Consider the following 20,145-nt stretch of genomic DNA (forward strand, 5'->3'; position numbering starts at 1 on the left):
GTTGGGAACCAAAGATTTGAACTGTGGATCTCTAGATTGCGAGTTGTATGTGTGAATCTGTCATACTTCTCAATGCAAGTAGTAACTAACTTTAATTATTAATATCTTTTAAACAATTAGTCGTCTGCCCACAAAACGGGGTATAGGCGTGTTCAGCTCGACGAGCTCTACAAGCTGCCAAAGTTTCATTAATAAGTGAGTGTAACACTTGGGTAGTTCCCCTTGTAAGTATTGCCTTCTGATCACAAGAAGTCCCATGAGAATAACACAATCTGATTGGTCGCGCCCTACCTCAGTTTACACCTACTTTCGGTCGTGACGTATGATTGGTCGAAGTGATCACATCTACTAATTAGGCTCGTGTAAAACTAGCGGGTCAGTCCTTATTACACTAACGGAAATAAACAGCAGATGTAAAAAACAGAGTTATAAATTTGCAAATCGCTCTCCTGTAAACCTAGCATAAACTAGTTACAATGTTTTTCATATCAAGTGTCGATACTTTCCTCAATGAATTTTGGTTTTGATAGTATATCATTCTAATCATCCATTTATAAAAATGATTTTTTTTTGTAAAGTACAATTCAAAAATTGATCACTGATACCTAAATTCCAATTTTTTTCCATATAGTTTACGCGTTATAAGCGTATAAATAAAAGAGGTAACTAAAATAAATAGATATAGATAAATTGTTAGATAATTCCAGCAAATAACTTTGTGCTACGTTGCATGAAAATTGGCGTCTCTCCTTTACTGAACATACTTTGTACATAATGTAAAAGTTGTATACATATATAGGTCCTGCAGGTAAATGACACCTGCTGATCGATAAAGTCGAGCAGAACAACGAACTATCGATTACGCTTCGCGACGTGAGTTCACTTTATGGCTCATTAATCCTCAAAAGCAGCGCTGTCTTCAGATTGGTTTCCATTTACCGCCTGTTGAACTTCCCTTTGAAACCAACTGAACCGAGAGAATAGGGCCGGAAGTGCATAATTCCCTTCGTCGCGTCGCGTCTCGTCGCGTCGTGGGGAAGAACGCGTAGAATTACGTTTAAAAAAGCAACACGTTCGTTCCGTCACAATCTTTCTGTGTGTGTTTCTTTTTGTTATTACTTGTCGTTGTCCTTTTTTCTTTAATCTGTTTTATTTGTTTTGCACCGTATGGTTTCCGTTTGCATTTTCGTTCATTATAGATTATCAGCCTCCACCAAGTCTCTGTTCAACCTCTTCAAGCCCCCTGCGACGAACAACGTGAAACATGGGTAAATAAAAAATGTCCTTTAACATTTTATGATTTTTAATCTCGTCTCTTAACACTTTGACGACTGGTGATGTAAATCATCCTTCTTCATTAAATTCTATACAGGATATCCCGGAGAGAATGTAAGTTTTTTGAAGGGGTGATTCTGATCAGTTGTTTCCTTCGCCAAAATGTTGATTAAGGCTTCATTTTTTAATTATTAACGAAAAACTTGGGCAAAAGTTGTATCGAATAATGAATTTAAAAAAGAAAGGAATAATAGTATCGAATTATTGGTTACTCATGAACAACGAATCCTATTACACCGACGTGGTGCCGATGCACTTGATCACGACCACGGTTTGAACGCAGAGCATACCCAACACTCTTGCGGTTCTGCCCGTGCTAAAGGCGCGCTCTGATTGGCCAGTGTTTTTCGTTAATAACTCGAAAACAAATCCTTAACCAACATTTTGATAAAGGAAAATGTTGTTTAGAATGACCTCAGCAATCATCTCTCCACGGGTCCTACCCCAGTTCTGGGACACCCTGTATACATATAGTAAATCTAAATACTCTCATTAATATCCCTAAATCATTGCAACAATGTACGTTTCCACGTTTAATTGTTTTAATACAATTACGGTTCATGTTTGATTGACCTACATAAACTGTTATATTAAGAGATTTTTATTTCACACATGTATGTATACTAAACAATCTATGCTTGATGTCACGAGAGTCCATAACTAAGACGCGCAGGTGGGAAGATGGTGGGGGAACGCAGCGAGCTCTCCTCCAATCGCTTTCCACTTCGTCTGGAAGTATCGCCAATCAGAGCGACAATGCGCAGAAAAGAACGAAAACTGGTCTTTTCGCAGTTATGGACTCTCGTGACATCAAGTATACATACTAAACTTCTTATTTTTTTCTTTTTATAATTATGATAAAAGTTTTATTTCTAAGGTTAAAAAATTATGTGTGCAATTTTTTGTCAATTAAAATGAAAATTACTATAATATTAACACCACACAGTCGTCGATGTGTTATGGGAGTAAATAAACCACGTGCACTGGCGTAATTAGAATTTCTGTTACGGTGAGTCGAGTGAATCCGATTCTCTTGTTTTATTAAAAGTGTTTGGTGTTAATTGCTGCTTAATTCTAATATAATTTTATTGATTATTTCGCGTAACAAGAATATTATTATATATTTTGTATTTGGTTGCATTGCCTACTGCACTTCGGTTTAAATAGTTATTTTTATCACGGTAAGATTTTACAAATACATGAATGCTTTTTTATTTATACCAATAATTTCTGATCTGCATTTGGAGGAAGTGGTAAGGAACAAATCATCTAGTTACGCGAATGAATATATGTACCAACTGTAAAATACAATAAGTTCTCAATTTATGCGATTGAAAGTTGAAAATTTGTGCAATGTGCAATGTGCCTCCGGAAAGGTTGAAATGTATTTAGTATACTATTTAACGAGTAAATAGGTTTTATTAGTAGCTGTTGGGTATTTGTATAAATGAAGAAGAAATTATTTCATACTTTTTAGTGCATTTCGAAGTCGGTTGTATTTTTTGTTAAAAATTATTTTATAGTCTCTCGTGTACACATAGCTTAATGGGTGTCTAGTTAGTAGTGATGTGCGGCCCGACCAATGTGTCGGGTTTCCGACTAGTAGGGTCGGTTCGGAAAACATCGGGCAGGCTCGGGCGGGCGTCCGATACATGCGTACAGTCACTAGACACCGTCTAGTGATAAAACAGCATGCAGAAAATTATTTTCTCTTTCCAATGGGTGTTTTGGCAAGGGAAGAAAAAAAACGAGACAAAAAAGGAAAAGTATATGTTATTGCAACAATAACAAAAAACGAGCTTCTTCCCTCGTTTTATTATTGTTGCAATGCGCTTTTTCTTTTTTGTCTCTTTTTTTTTCTTCCCTCACCAAAACAGCCATTGGAAAGAGAAAATGATTATCTGCACGTTGTTTTATCACTCTTGTGCTATTATAATTCCCTCATACAGAAACGTGCAAGAATTGAATATTACAAGTTCAAATGGCTGTTAAACAATGTAATTTGTAGAATCGGTAGTTCTGACTCGGTACCGTTCCGATCACTACCTCTGATGAACGTCAATGTTATCGCGGTATTAAATACTGACACGAATTACTATTACGAAAGTTAATCGTGAAGTCAATAGCAGATGGAAGGAAACACGTAAAACGAAAGATAACCGTGTTCCAAATTTCACGATACGTAGTATCGTTGCAGTAGCATGCCGTTAATTACTGTAACAAAAGTTACCTTTGGCATTTGATCTCGCATGCGAATAGGGAGATTCCTGATTTTCGTGAATCCGTCTGCTTCTAATTTCAAAATGAAATAAAAAATGCCGTGAATGATAGACTCGTTAGAAAAGAACGTTAGAAAGATAACCAAAAGACCAACGCGATGGAAACTCGAAGTCATAAATACTAATTCAAATCATTGTGAAAATCTCAAATACAACAGTTAGTATGACTGTATACTCTGAAACAGCTGTTCATGAGAAACTGTAATTTAAAATGCTTACATTTATGAATAGCAAGAAAATTCTTCTATTGCATGATAACGAAAAACCACACGTCGCGCGTCGGTAAGGTGACTCATGATATTACCGGTCTTGATTGTGAAAGTTGGTACTCACCATAGTTCCAAATATCGTACCATCAAAATATCGCCTGTTAGACAACTATCTCCGAGAGTGACATTTCTTCTGAACCCTTAATGATACGAAAATTGTAGTGGATGATTTCTACTACAGTGGAATTCATGGCCTTCAATTTAATTGGCAGAAGATATTTGTGATGACCGTGACTATTAGATGTATAAATTAATTTTATGCCTGTCTTTTCTTACTTGAAAATTTATTTTTAAACAGTCATGGTAACTCTAATTATTGTGGGATTATGCGATGATGAGGCGAAAACGAATGCTAGTTCAATTCGAATTGAGTGAAGATTATATTTGGTACAAATGGTTACAACTCGAAACTGCTAGACTATGGACAACTAAATTACGACTAAACAAAATTACAACTAAACGACTAAAATACAAACGACACGCTGTAGGAGTGGGGAGAAAAAGGCGTTTCGTCTCCGAATCGTCTGTCAGACTCGTTAGTGGGGCTGACAACAGACGATCCGTGCCCGACACCTATCATACCGCAATTCGGAACTTCTACATATACAGGGTGATTCTCTCGATGCTGGACACAAAGGAACACTGGCGACAATGAATTTCTTGACTGGTCCATGAGGAGGTTCCCATTGTCACGTGCCAGCGAGGACCTACCCGGGCCGAGACGACTCTGTGTGTGTACTGTGCAGAGATGAGATGTTGCGGAGGCTAAGGAATGCGGGTACGATTGGTCAGAGTTTTCTAGTCACGCCTAATGCACACGCATTCTAGCCCGTCGCGCGTTATTGGTCGAAACGCTCACACATACTAAGCACGCCGCAAAGTTAAATGGTGTGGGTGCATGACGACGTAGGGACTAGGCGGGACAGACCAAGGAGGCACTTCTTAGCCTCCGCAACATCTCATCTCTGCACAATACGTATATGTGTACTGTACGCGTCTGCTAAGTTGAGACTCCTAAGGTCTGATTGGTCGGAGCTAGATGGGCCAGACTTAAACACGCACACTTATACAGTTGACCCACACGCATTCTCGCTATTCGCTCTCTAGGTTACAATTACTAGTAGAAACTACTACTACTAATACTAGACGAGGGTTCCAGGTGAGGATTAGGCGGAGCGTTTCACACACCTCGAGTCTCAACTTAGTAGACGCTTACAATACGGACCTCTTCATGGTGCGATCAAGAGGTTCATTGTCGCCAATTCTTTTGTGTCCAGCAGTGAGAGAATTACCCTGTATATTCTAACCTCATGCTAGGCGACCGCTTGCAAGAACACTGTCACTATCATCTCGCGGCCATCTAGCGGTCCCCAGCCCGAACTAAAGGCGTCCGGGGTGACGAAACCCTCTCCCCCTCCACTAAACGCCTACAGCGCTACCAAAGAACGACACACCACGACTGTCCCATTCTTAAGGTCCCCGACCATTCACAATTTTTCAACCTTGGGAGGGGTTTTTCAGAAAAGCTCTTTTCGCTCTATGACCTGGGAGAGGAAGCACGTTGCACTCCTCGCTTTACCAGGCCTACAGGTCCTCGACGCGTCACCATGATCCTATCGTAAATTATCTTAATCTAAACTAAACGTATACGTATAACTAAGCTTAACACTAAAGGATGACTACTATCCTACATTATTGACGTAATTTATGTTGTGAATATATATTATCACGCCAAATTTCAAATACACAGAAGCACGAAAAAATATTCAAATTTAAAATAGAAATTAATAAAGCGTAATATTAGAGCCACCAAATTAATGTATACATCTAATACTTGTGGTGGCATAGATACCATTTCATTCAATGTGTGGTGTTGCATAGTGTTGAGTCTATTTTCAACAGAGTATTGTTACGATTAGTTATCTAATTCTTTTAGGGGTTAATTAGAAACTGGTAAGATGAACAAAAAAATATATATACTGATCGAATTGAGTAACTTCCTCCTTTTTTGAAGTCGGTTAAAAACATGAAAAGATATCAGAACAGTCGCAATAAGAACACCGATCAAGTTATTTAGAATTGGTGTATCATCTTGCTGCTGTATTAAAGGTTGAACTCGAGGAATGCAATAATAAATTCCGTGTTGAACATAGAGATGCGTGCAAACCGGTATTCGGTATTTCGCATACGGCATGCGGCTGCATGGAATCACGCGAGCCTGCGCATTCAAATCTCCAAATGAAACGAAAGGGTCGACCGACATGATACATACGTATAAAACGAACAAAACCATTGCCAATCTAGGGTGATTCAAACACGATAATATAAGACATATTCAATTTCAAGGCAACAGGTACTTATAAGTCAGGAGAATAATAACTAATTTAAACATTTCTGGATAAAATAGTAGATACTTTTTAATAGAAAATAAATATCCTTTTAGAAACTATTTCCCTGACTATGTTGGATTGATTACTCTAAAATAATGGCATATATTTTTATGTCAATTGAAGTAAGTTATTATTTAAAGCAGTGGTTCCTCAACAAGTGGTACGCGAAAGGTAGCTTGAGTGATATGAGGATAATTCGTGTAATATACAGTATAACAATTTTAATATGGTACGATAATCGTATATGTTAGTTTATTTTTATTACAATTATTACAAACGAAAAAAGAAATATATGTCAGCAATGTAATTAAGTGTTTAGTTTCTTGTTATGCCTGTCAGTGCCTGAAACCACTATTTTCCCAAAAGGGATGCCAGGCGTCACCGACGAGAGATTGTCTTGTCAGTGTAACAGTCTCTCGTCGGTGGCGCGATTGGGGGTGTACGATGAGCTGGTTCGGTCGGTACAATCGCAGAATATGACGGATTGTATGTTAATCGTGACACGCGCATGTACCCTACCATCGCAGCCATACGGACCTTTCTCTTTCTTCCTAATTCAAATTATTATGTTCTTACAGATATTTGGGTAGTGAATGCAATTTTGTAGATCTACATTTCAATTATAGAATTGGACATTTTATAACTGCTAAAATTGTAAGAACAATGTAGATGTAGATCTATTTGGTGCTGTTTTGAAACGGAATGTTTCTCAGTAGTTTCCAAAGGGAGATGGTTAGAAATATCGGAGAGTTTCAAAAAAATTGCATTTTTGCCATGGTTTTCTCTTCCGAAAACCTGTCACCTCGAATTTGGCTGAAGCTTTGCAAATAGCTTTTTTTGTAAGCCGAAAGAGAAATATTCTTACGTACGCGCAAGCTACGCCCTTTCACATTATTCCGCTAGGAGGCACCCGGGCAGTGTGGGATTCGTACTACCGTCACTAAAAAATTCGAGGTGGTACACTACTCACTAAAACCCGTCTCTCTTGTGGACCATCGGTACCCTATCAACTGGTCAGTTATCCCAGGAATACCGGTGTAAGCTTTGCAAATAGCTTGATTTTACATAAAAACAATATTTGTAAGAAGGATTTTTGGCGACTCGAAAAATGAGACCCAAAAATGCTGGCTGCCTTACGGCGGTCAGTTTAAAACAATTTAAACCGAACACGATATAATTTGGATCATATTCACTTATTTTATGTATTGTTCATTTCACCAGAGTCCATAACTGCGAAAAGTCCAGTTTTCGTTCTTTCGTGCGCATCTTCGCCCTGATTGGCGATACTCCCACTCCCATACGCCTGCGCACAGCGTCGCTGAGGCGCCTCCACGCGGTGCATCTACGCGAATGTGTATCATTTGGAGTGTATAACGGGTAGCACGGTTTTTTACTCACGTGTATCATTTTATATTCTTCCTATTCAACCGTACTATTGTTTCACCCCGTATATTAAACTCGCGGTTAACGAAGTGGGAGTTCAAGGCTTGCTAAGTTCCTCCAGCATCTTCCAACCTGCGCGTCGCAGTTATGGACTCTGGTGAAGTGAACTATACAAGGAAACATCCCCAATGCGAATTTTTTATTCCTCCATGTAGTCTAAATTATGCCATGTTTGGTCTCATTTTAATCAGAAAAATTGTACCAATATGTTAAAACAATTTGCATGCAGAAAAATCTAAAAATAAAAAAGTTAAACTTATTAATTTTTCGGCTGCTACGGCTCTCATGCCATTCTTCTCTTTTGCGACTTACCGGAGATCAAAAGCAGCTGCGAGGATCGAGAAATAGTATCTGTTCTACCCGTATTGTCCATTTTCGCTACCCACCTTACGGACAGCGTGAGAAGCATTACTGTATTTACTTTTCTACTTTACCGACCTGCACGGTTTTTGTATAAGTTTTTCTTACCATTAGAGTCGTCATTTTACCCTGTCATTTCACTTACAAAAGAATTAGGTGTGGTAATACTTTTTTGACTTACTCTATTTGTGTTTGATGAAAGGCATAAAATTAATTTAAAATAGTCACTTACTGTAAGTGTCCGAATAGCTCATGGTTAGAAGTTACGCAAAAACATCTAGTAACCTAAATCGAAAAAAATGATTGGTTAATTTACTGAACCACCAGTTTCAAATTTTTTAAGCAAGTTGTAAATTGTATCTCGAACAGCAGACAGTCCTTGATTGTAATGCAGTTAAGGCGAAGGCGAGCAAGCGAGGCGATGCAGTAAAAGGAACGTATAAAAGTGACGTAACGTATTATGTATCGGGCAAAAATTCTCTCGGTCGAGTAATAAAAGCGAAGTTGTACTCTCAGGTGACTCATTCATTCGCGGTCGGTTTCTGGAGTAGATGCGTCTGTATCGCCACGAAAATTTCTGTCATTACAATCAGTGAGGTGATTAAGTACATATTCGAAATCGTACAGCATTGTTTCTGTTTAATCGGTGTTATATTGGTAAGTGCAAATACCTATTTGTGTATCAGAAACGGTATAAAATACATAACGTAATTGTAATATAAACATTATAAATATAGAGATATCGGTGAAAGTATCGACGCGTGTTGAGTAAAAAGCGCTGACAGGTGTAGTGTTAAAAAAGTAAATATTGGGTACATGTACCATTTCTACTTTTACCATGAGTGAAATTATGATTCGGTGAAATGGACACTGAAAAAGATTACGAAATGGAAAATTAAACACATGTTTTAATTAAGTTATTTATTTGACATTTAGAACCGCACCGATTATATACTAATGTTATTAGAAATTACATTTTAGTGCTGCACATGCTACTTTATATCCTATTTAGTATGTTTATTTCTTTAAAGAAATTCATTATGTTTTGTTGAAATAAGGTCGATAAAATCACCGGCAACGATTTCACTGACAACAGATTTAACTGGTAATAAGAAATGTGAAATATTTATTGAAGGAGTAGCCATAAAATTTAAATGCATTTGATATTAAAATTATTAATCGATGATTATCTAGAAAAGGAGAAATCTTATTCATTTCAGTAACTTTGAAATACGTTGTCAAGATCAACATTCGAAATGACCACCTTAATTCGGCCTTATTGTTAGTTTCGGAGATACAGAGGAAAATGTGTTTAAGAAAATATATTCAACTACTTCCTCTAATTATATAATATTTTGAATTTGTTGAGCTCCACAAATTCGAGCCTTAGCATGAGCTCTGACTTAATTTCGAATTAACGACTTTAAGACTGTATGAGACGATCGATTTAAGAAAAATACACCCCTTGTATAAATATGTTGTTTATTCTATAGTGCCTTTAGAACTCTAATATTAATATAAAATCTTAAAACAATAATACAAAAATAATTTATAAATTTTATTAGTTTATCCTATCGTGGATCATCAAATGAATACACAAGCTTCCTAAAGTTTTATATAACCGCCATATCTTATAATTTTAATGTTTTACATTTAATAACTAAACTTATTTTTAATTAATATAATAGGGTATCTAATTCTAGTTTTCACCTTTAATCTTTATAAATCTTTTTTGTTCTATTAATTAATTTGTATAAAATTATTATATTTCACTAATATAACTTTATTTTAATTAATTCTTATTTTTAATTTATTATTTATCTAAAATTAATTTTTAAATTCAGTATAACCGCTATTGCTGGCACTAAATTTAAATTTAATAAAATTATTTACCATCTAAAACTTTCATTCATAATTGTAGTATTTTATATTAATTCACTTAATATATTATTATTTGAATTCTATATTCTAAATAAATCTTATACAATATAATTAATAATTAAATTACTTTTTAAATCTAAAATTAAAATTTTGTGAAGGCGATATATTAGAAGTTTGAATTGAGACGATAGTTTAAACTTGATACGATTGATTGATTCGATAATTTAGACGATAGTTTGAACTTGATACGATTGATTGATTCGATAGTTTGGACGATAGTTTGAACTTGATACGATTGATTGATTCTGGTACCGGTTAACAATGTTTGCGTTTGAGTCACGTCGGATGGGGTGATTTTGGCGGGGGTGATCCACTCAGATTGATAAAATATTTGTAATTCACAGTACCAGAGACATGCAGCACAACGAGGAGGAAAGCACCGTCCGTATGTACCTGCGGGGACGACCCGTCGTCCTCTACGTTCCGACACCTTTAATGGAGTCCTACGACCTTCACAAAGTCAGCACACCGCCCCAAAGCAAACTGAAACTCGACTGGGTATACGGTTACCGAGGCAGGGATTGTCGAAGTAATTTACATCTTCTACCAACTGGAGAAATTGTATATTTCGTCGCAGCAGTGGTGGTCTTGTATAATATGGAAGAACACAGCCAAAGACATTACCTGGGTCATACCGACGATATCAAATGGTAGGTTAATTGAATTCATGCGGATCTACGTCATTTATCTTGAGGGGTTAGACCACTTTGCCCAGTTCAAAAACTACTATATCTTTGATAGAAACATATACACAAATTTTTCTTTGAAAACAAGGCAGTGTTTCCTAACCTTTTTTGTGCCATGCCCCACTTAAGCCTTTCTAAAATTCTTATACCCCCTATGTAACGTAAACATAATTTTTAATATTCAAAAATTTAATTGTTCACTGAAGAAACTTGCATGATAGGTTTCACAAAGAAATCACTAGAAAATTGTTGAGGAAACACAGTAAGTATATTTTCAAAACATATAATGGAGAACCGAAATTCAAGTAGGAAATAATTTTAATAACAGATTTTTCTATATTATTTTAATTATTAGTAATTATGGACGTTTACCCAGCTCGAGTCGCCATACTGTTAACTTAAACTCTGGACGAGTCCATTTTCGAATTGCCCCCCTTAACAATCAAATTGCCCCCCTGTGGGCCCCACGTTGGGAAACACTGGTACATATAACGCGTGTAGCTGGACGATGCATGTTATTCTTGATGATCAGATCTATGAAACATGATTCGAACCAGAGCCGGCTCTGTTACTAAAACTCTTGCCCCAGTGCCGTCCCGCGAGACTTCCTGTCATCGGTGGACAGTACCTATTCTGGAGGTTACCCCGAAAAAAATTTTGAAAAGTCTAGTGTATAACTTTTCTAAAACTGGACATACTTCATTGTGTTTTTAATGTTATTTCAGCATAGCAATTCATCCCAATAAATTAGTGGTAGCCACTGGACAAGTATGCGGAACTGATAGACGAGATGCGATGGTAAGATACGATGATACTACATATATGTATATAGGGAGTTCAGAAAATGAAACATAGTTTTGTTTGGCCAGAGTGAAACGGTCTCACCTCAACTCACACATACTTTTGGCCTTAGCGTATTATTAGTCGAAGCGATCATATCTACTAATTAGGCTCATGTAAAACGAGAGAGCCGGCAGTATGTGAGGAGCATCGTGCATGAACTGCATCGATTACTTTATGGCGGGGGCCATAAGTACTGTGGTACGCACGATGGTCGGGTACTGTGTATGTACCTGGGTTGGAAAGTAGCGCATGCATTCTGAGGAGCCAGCTAGGCTCCGTTTGATCAGCAGCGGGCGCTTTCTTTTAGTTTCGATTAAATAGAAAAAGGTTTGGTTAAGTTAGGTTATATTAGTTAATAAAAAAGTACTAATAAAAAAGGCCTGAGTGGCTTTAGTCAGTGAAAAAATATTAATATTAAATTATTTTTCGGCTCTCTAGAGCTCTGTCTGACTTCCAGGTATACAGTACCGGACCTTCATGTGGGTCCTTTATGGCCACCGCCATAAAGTAATCGCCGCAGTACATACACGACCACAATCGACAGTCCTCCCTCTTTCACTCGCTGTCCTGTTCTACGATAGTACTAATTTTGGGGGCTTTTCTGCCCCCTTGTTGCCCAACGAACCCTATCGTCCACGCGCCTATGGAGATGGGTTGGCTGCACTGCCAACCCCAAACCCCGCGCATTTTTTGAATTTTTTCTTTGTCTTACATTTTCCGTACTTTTAATTCCGTAATTTTATCACTCCATACTTTTACTTTTCCATACTCCATACTTTTTTTAGTCCCTATGTGTGTGCGTGCGTGCGTGCGTGCGTGTGTGTGTGTGTTCGTGTATGTGTGTGTGCGTGTGTCGTTGCCAACAGTACACGGTAACCCATCTATTGGCGAAACCGTGCCCACTTAGCTTGACTTCGGTGATCTTACGGGTACCAGTATGGCCTAAGTGGCTAAGGCCGTTGACCTAACAATAGTACGAATTGCACGATGTAAGCGAAAGTTCGGTCCTTAGCGTTTCGCTTTCAATGAATCTTTACTGTAGTCACCTTTAGTATGCAGCGAGTGACTTTAGTCGCCTTTAGAAACGAAAGGGTTAATATAAAAAATTAGACATAATAATTAATCTAACGTTGATAATGTGTTGCTGTTTTTTAGCCACACATAAGAATATGGCATACGGTCAGCTTGACTACTCTTTCTGTAATTGGTAACGGGGAATTCGATGGATCGATTTGCTGTCTCTCGTTTTCGAAAGCAGACGGTGGGAATTACTTGTGTGCAATTGATGAAACGCCAGATCACAACATTTCTATTTGGGACTGGCAAAAGGGAGAGCGAGGTACCAAGGTGATCGAAACGAAGGTACAGTGTCGCTTTTTTTGTACAAGTACCTCTTCTTTTAACTGAAATTATATTTAGATTATATACTATTAATGAGAGACCCAAAAGACACAGTATATTTTCTAACAAGGTTGAGTTTTCAATTCGCTTTAGTCAATTAATATAGTGTCCGCTTTGTTTAATTATAATGTGCCATTTATGCATCACTTACGAGAGCCTGAAAATTTTGGGTACCTGATACTCCAGTTCAAAGTGAATTAGATACAGTTTTTGGTGAACACTTTCAATTTACGGTCATGTTCAATAAATTTCATCCTGAAACACAGTTCTCCCAAATTTTGGGAATACCGAGTCAACCGAAATAAATTCCGATCGGATCCGAGGGCTAGGTTTCATTATATGCAAAGTGATGAACGCCCATGAGCAAGATGTTCTTTGTCAACTGTCAGCTATACCATTGAATGTATTAAACTGGAACCGAATCATTTTATGAATGATCTTTATTTGTAACAGTGCTCCGTCGATACGGTGGTATGCGCTGAGTGGCATCCTCTGGAACGGAACCACATTGTATCCTGTGGAAAGGGACACGTGTCCTTCTGGACTCTCGATAACGGAGACGTTTTATACAAACGAATGGGCATTTTGGAAAGCAGGGAAAAGCCGAGATACTTCACTTGCGTGGCTTTCAGTCAAAATGGCGATATCCTTACTGGTGATAGTAATGGTAACATCATCGTTTGGGGCAGAGGTAAGAAAAATTTTCATTTTGATTTCTTAAGGAAATTTTTGAATGGCATAATAAAGCCCGAAAGAAAGCATAGTTTTTGATGAACTATTTTCGAGATATACAAATTTCACTGAAATATTATTGATAGGGCGTTCAAATGTACATATTATAAATAAAAATTATTCTTTTGGGAAAACTATTTTTTGTCATAACTTATACTTTGTTATTCAATTTGATACGAGATAGATATTAGAATAAAAAAGGAGAAAATAAATATGCCATTCCGTTAAAAAAAAAAGAAAATGAATAGGTTCCCATTATTACTTTAGCAGACGTCACTAGAAACTTGGGTACGTATACCAAATAGTCAGCTCCATTGTCCCTGTTTTTTAACAAAAAAACTTAAATCGCTATTTGCGTCATATGATTCATGAGATATAATCAACCTTCGTACATTATCCGGGTTAAATTAGTCCAAAATGAAAATCCAATTGTTGTGCTCGGTGTTTACTGTTGTTTTTGGGAGATTGAGGATTCGGGAGTCGTTTAAAGAATTAGAACAGCAAGAATGGACTTTATTAAAATGAGGCCTGCCTTGACGCGGCCTTTTATCCTCTCCCTCTTCGGGAGTCGACCTACTATTGTTGTTTTCCTTTAGCCGGGCGATGTCAGTTGCTCGGTCAGTTGTATTGGTCAATTTCTTAGGCAATTGCAAGTGCTATTCGGGGCACGACACAATATTGAATAATTTTTTAATTAGACATTATATTTATATAGAAAAAATGTCATCGATGTAGAAAAACAATAGAATATAATAATAAGAAAATGCAATGTACTTGCTAGAACTAAATATACGGAAATCCCAAAGCAGCAGAGATAACACATGTAAAATCTTTGCATGTTTTTTGCATAATAGTTGTTTGCAAATCCATTTGAATACATATGTAGTTAGAAATGATAATACTATGCAGTATATTTCTTCCTATTTTTTATTACATTTATAATCCTTTACATGTTTATAATGGTGAAAATGTTTCGTACAGGTACAAGTACTGTGTCTAAGATAGTAAGGAATATCCATGAAGGCCCTATATTTTCAATTTGCGTGCTGAAAGATGGTTTTATCGTTACCGGCGGCGGCAAAGATGGTAAAATACTGTACTTCGACGATTCTTTAAATTCGACGGGAGAAGAAGCACAGGTAAGTTCTAAAAAACACCACGTATCGTTAGTTCAGGGTAATGATATTCGTATACGCAGGGCTGGTTTTAGCAATATTGGTGCCCCGGGCAAGATTATCGTGGCGCCCATTCAGGAGCTAAAAAATGCGTCAGGGAAGATGTAGACATATATAAATGTCGCAGCATATATAGCATATATGTAATATTACATATGAGATGTATACCGCAGTTTACCAGAGTCCATAACTGCGAAAAGACCAGTTTTCGTTCTTCGCGCATCTCCAGTACGCATCTTCGCCCTGATTGGCGATACTTCCAAACGAAGTGGAAAGCGATTAGCAGAGAGCTCGCTGCGTTCCCCCACCATCTTCCAACCTGCGCGTCGCAGTTATAGACTCTGGTGAACTGCGGTATAGATAGAGAGAAGAGACAATGAGAAAATATCGGTATATTCGCATACTAGGGACACCGGGTTGCGGCGCCCCCTACAGATCTAACGCCCTGGACGATTGCCCGACTGTGCGCCCCCTAACGTCGGCTCTGCGTATACGTACTGTTCGTCCGTGAGAAGATGGCATGGATAAAACTTGTAGGGATTTATGCCCCACTACCCGAGATCTCTTCCTCGCATCACAAGTATTATATTTTTTTCGTAATAGTGTTTCGCAATGTGTTTTATTTGTTAGATTGAAGATCATTTTGGAGGAATCCGAACACTAGCAGAAGGCAGAGGCTCACAATTGTTGATCGGTACAACAAGAAATTGCATTTTGCTCGGTGATGTAGGAATCGGTTTCAATCCAGCCATGTTGGGACATGCCGAGGAAGTTTGGGGCCTCGCTGCTCATCCAACTTTACCACAATTTGCAACAGCTGGCCATGATAGGCTATTGCAAATGTGGGATAGTCTCAGTCACACTGTTGTCTGGAGCAAAGATATTGGGGTTAGTATAAACAAGTGCACTACTACTCTAACTAAATAAAAAGGTAAACAGTTATTAGTATTTATATTTACTAAATAATTTTGTTTGCCCCAAAAAACCACTTTAAGTAATTTCACACCTTCAATAGCTATGAAGAAATTTTATATTGGTGTTATTTCTTTGGCGAAGTTATAAAACAGCCCCCTTCCTAAGATTTCAATGATTTTTGAATATGTTGTAAAATTCAACACTTTAAGTAACTTTTTTCCTCTAGCTTATACACATGTCATATCTTCGAGAATATGAAACTAAAATTAAATAGAACAGCAATAAATAAAAAATTATTTCACATAGCAGTTCTTATTGATTTACTCTATACTTTATGATTACAACAAATATTACAATACATTTACATATTCTTTTAATCTTTCCGAAATTGTGAAAAAATTAGGCTTATTGAAATTTATGATACGGTATTTAAACAAGATTTTTGTATGTTTAGGAACAGGCACAGAGTATTGGATTTTCACCAGATGGTAGTGTGATGGTAGTTGGATGTACCTCCGGAAAGTGGTTAGCAATCGACAGTGAAACTCGAGAACTATATACTCACCACAGCGATGGAACAGAATCCATTCAGGTAAAATTTTGATTTCAGCGAAAACATACGTATAGTTGGTTACAAAAATATTTGGACGCCAATATCTAGTTTCGAATGTTATACTTTGTACTTCAAGTAAATGTACGGAAAACAGAAAAAATGTATTATGCAACGTTGCATGTTGAGAAAGCCGGAATGAATAATAGGAAGACGGAGGTATAAAAAAAAGGATAGAATAGTTTAGAAATTCAGTGCGATAAGCAGGTACATTCTTTCACCAAATTATTGTGCTGTTACGTGCGGCGCGCGCTCGCTCTATACTCTCGGCGAGATATTGACGACCCTGACGTCGCAGGTGTAGCCCCCGAAAGGAGGCGACATGTTAGTTCCACACTGGCGGCCCCATCTCCCCGAGGTCCCCACTAGGCAACGTTTCGCCCCTAAATCTATGCTTGCATGGATTTCCGGGCCAAACGGCTAAGTGGGCCACTTCTCGAAAGGGACAGTCTACCGTTCTGATAATCTTTAACCCTTTCAACACGGCGAAAAAAAATCAGTTCGAGTGCGCCCCATTACCGAGAACAGTTATTTCTCCTCCAGGTGATTATTACGATGAAATAACTTTTCTGCCTGAAAGGCTGAAGGTCTTAGAGACGCATAAACAATTCCATAACGACGCACCATCAACAACAACAATGATGTTACAAGCTTCATTGATGGGACATCATATGTCCTAGACTGGGATAGCATATGTCCCGTTCGGTGTGAAAGGGTTAAATGGTGAAGAAGGGGTTTTTCCACGCCCGCCGTCTATACCATCTACGGACGTGACCTTTCGCAGTGATCCAACGCCATCTAACACCAGCTAGTATAAGCAAAAGCTTTGGCGCATGCGCCTCACCCGGCTCGGCGAGATGTCCCGCGAGCAGCCGAGTATGAGAGTACATATAGTGAATGCGCTCGTCTTTCCTCGACCTTTCTCGTCTCTCCTCGTCAGCTCTCGGCTCGATGGCGGTAATTTTAACCCGAGTCAAAGCGATTTTCTGGCAACGTTGTCCACTTTAACTAAATGTAGTAATAAACTAACAAGTGAAATGAGAGTGTAGAGGATAGGTCTCGTGTGGTTTCTCGCCTGAGAACTTTGGCAAGAAGCTCTCGCTGAGAATGTAGAGCGGGCTTTACGATAGCTGATCACAAAATTTTGGAAACTTATATAAAAATACATGTACGTTTTCAAATATATTAGTTACATCAGTAATGATTTTTACAAAATAACTGCAGTAAAATACATTAGATACTTGTATAAATTAAACAAATATAACATAATGTTGTTACATATTATGGAGTTTAATACAGCACAATAAATCAGTAATTATTATTCCCATATAATATGTTTTAGGTCGTTCAGTTTTCACCAGATGGTACACTATTAGCACTTGGCTCCAGAGATAATTACATTTATATCTACCAAGGAAATGAAGATGCAACCAAGTACAGTCGAGTTGGGCGATGTATGGTAAGACTATTTTATGCATTAAAAGTTAATTGTTACACTCATAAAAAAACCATAAGTACTGACAAAAATCATTTATGTGAAAATTATTTTAACTAACTGAATGTAGAAATATTTATTAAATATGTAGTACTGTAGAAATGCTTGTATTAACATTTCATATCTGAAGATTCCTTCTACGCAATTTAATAGTAATGAAATTTAGAGCTCTTCATGCTATTGTGGCGGCATTGTCTTTGAGTCCACTAGCGAAAAGATCATCCTGTAGCTTCTATCGCGTTCTGTGCATTATAAAAGACGGTGAACTTGTAGGAAAGACGCTCCCCCTCCTATTTCGATAATTTTTTAATTCGACATTTCAAGCAATTTTCTTCCTTTAACTTATACGTCGGACTCGTTTACTTTCCGAAATATTCGTGAAAGAATATCGTTATCACTATAGTGAATTCTGTCTATTATTATTTCTGTCTGTTACTATTTCTGTAAACAGCAACACTGGACCCGGTAATCCCCTATATAACGAATGAATTTAAAAATCAAATTTAACCTATTGCAATAATTTCGAAGTGTATGGCCGCCATTAGGCGGACCTAACCTAACCTAACCTAATCTAGACGGATAAGAGAAAAAAGTTGATCAAAATGTGGATTTTTATAATATACTCAACCTAAGAAGTAGAATAAGTTACGTTAGATTAAATTAATATTTCGGTCTGCGTTAAGCGGCTGATCACGCAAGTCAAAATTCAAAATTATTGTAGTCATGTTTGATTTTTAAATTCACTCGTTACATAAATGGTAGCCAGATCATGTGGTGCTGTTGACAGAAACAGTATTGGTAAATATCCGAGGGTCACTTGCCGACGTAAACACGGTCACGAACGTATACGTACAGACGCAATTTAATGTAGTAGTGCAGATCAGTGTTTAAAGGAGCCTTGTGGGGCTAAAAGCCCGCTCTGCCGGTCCCAAGTTTTCACTTATACCGGCGATGTTAAAGGGCGCTATTGCGCTATTAAATCCACTCCCCAGCAGCCACCTCCCAACCAAGTGGCGCCGGGTTAGTCATTGCACTCATGGGCTGGCCAATCATCCTACGGGTACGGAAGGCCCACTTGACTTATTGTCGGCGTGTAAGGAATTTTGGTTTAGGACGCTTTTACTTTAACAAACTAACCTGAGTGGATTAGCAACTACACCCACCAGGCACTTCACGCCCATAGCCTAAACCCTGTTTGCCACCGGAATAGCCGGTGTCCGAACCACACCACGAGGAGGGGTTGGCACGAGCTGCAAGGCCTCGAACGGCACCTTTGTGGTCCTCTGTAGTAGTACAGTAAAGATTTGATAAAAGCGGAAAAGATCTGTATGATAAATCCAGCTATGATAAATCTCTGCCTCCAGCAGAGTTTGTCAGGACAGGTTGTGCTTACGACCGTCCGGCGATACTGTCCGCTGTAACCCCGGCCACTGCCGAGAACTCTCTCGGCGGCCTCCGACCGCCGGACCGGGCGTACACGTGTCCACGGACGTCCACCGGATCACGGTCTTCTTACTGCCTGGGCGAGGACGGGTTGTGTCTACGGCCGTTCGCCCATGAAGGCATCTAGCACCCGATCCTGGGAATCCCCCGCCACCGCTGCTCCGCACCGTGATCGAACCGTACCGTGGCCGCTCGACACCGCGACCGGACCACGCCGTACCGCAATCATTCGTGCCGCGCCCGCTCGACACCGCGAGCGAACCGTTGGTTTTAAGAATCGTTATAGACTGATAGGACACCCAGGGCCGTAGGTTAAGCTTGTTGTACAGGATTGCCTCGAAATAAGCAACACACTCGGGTCTGGCCAGTTGCTTATTACGGATCAGGTATGCTATTCGGCTCGACTTTGTTCCCGAAACGGGATGATAGAGAACACGAGAAACGAGTGAGAGATCCGAAGTAGCGGCAAATCATAAAGTGATCGGCCGAGCAAGGATGTTATTTTTTAAACAAGGATAGATATAGCATGCCCTCTCATTCTCGCAATATTTCGCTTATTTCGAGGCAAATATACCAGACTGAGGAAGCATTATATATATTCCATCCTTCTTCTATTAACCGATGTCACTGCTCAGTCGAGCGTGACAATTTATTACCCAAAACATCGGCTTCTCGCTTTCACGGACTTCTCACTTTGCGGGCGACTTCAAACAAAGAAGAGGGGATAGAGATTTGCTTATTTCGAGCCGGAAAACTGTTGCTTATTACGGATCAAGACTGTAATAAGTAGAGTTAAATAAATCTATTATTCTCGCTCATATCCAACTG

The 20,145-nt window shown here is 38.4% G+C and overlaps 1 protein-coding gene across 15 annotated transcripts in view; it reads left to right on the plus strand.

Annotated features, from left to right (window-relative positions):
* Window positions 1-20,145, plus strand: part of LOC117607945 (echinoderm microtubule-associated protein-like 2) — a 111,991-nt gene that overhangs the window by 86,794 nt on the left and 5,052 nt on the right. For 10 of the 15 annotated variants that reach the window (XM_076688486.1, XM_076688480.1, XM_076688484.1 and 7 more), the window contains 9 exons: window positions 1,200-1,268; window positions 10,362-10,667; window positions 11,429-11,501; window positions 12,702-12,908; window positions 13,401-13,638; window positions 14,661-14,818; window positions 15,485-15,742; window positions 16,224-16,361; window positions 17,722-17,838. In XM_076688486.1, the coding sequence (XP_076544601.1) occupies window positions 1,200-1,268; window positions 10,362-10,667; window positions 11,429-11,501; window positions 12,702-12,908; window positions 13,401-13,638; window positions 14,661-14,818; window positions 15,485-15,742; window positions 16,224-16,361; window positions 17,722-17,838 (1,564 nt within the window). The remainder of the gene's footprint in view (window positions 1-1,199; window positions 1,269-10,361; window positions 10,668-11,428; window positions 11,502-12,701; window positions 12,909-13,400; window positions 13,639-14,660; window positions 14,819-15,484; window positions 15,743-16,223; window positions 16,362-17,721; window positions 17,839-20,145) is intronic. The other 5 variants (XM_076688485.1, XM_076688482.1, XM_076688487.1 and 2 more) reach the window with 1 other exon arrangement.

This window comes from Osmia lignaria, chromosome 5 (genome assembly GCF_051020975.1).
Source record: "Osmia lignaria lignaria isolate PbOS001 chromosome 5, iyOsmLign1, whole genome shotgun sequence".
Classification (NCBI taxonomy): Eukaryota; Metazoa; Arthropoda; class Insecta; order Hymenoptera; family Megachilidae; genus Osmia; species Osmia lignaria.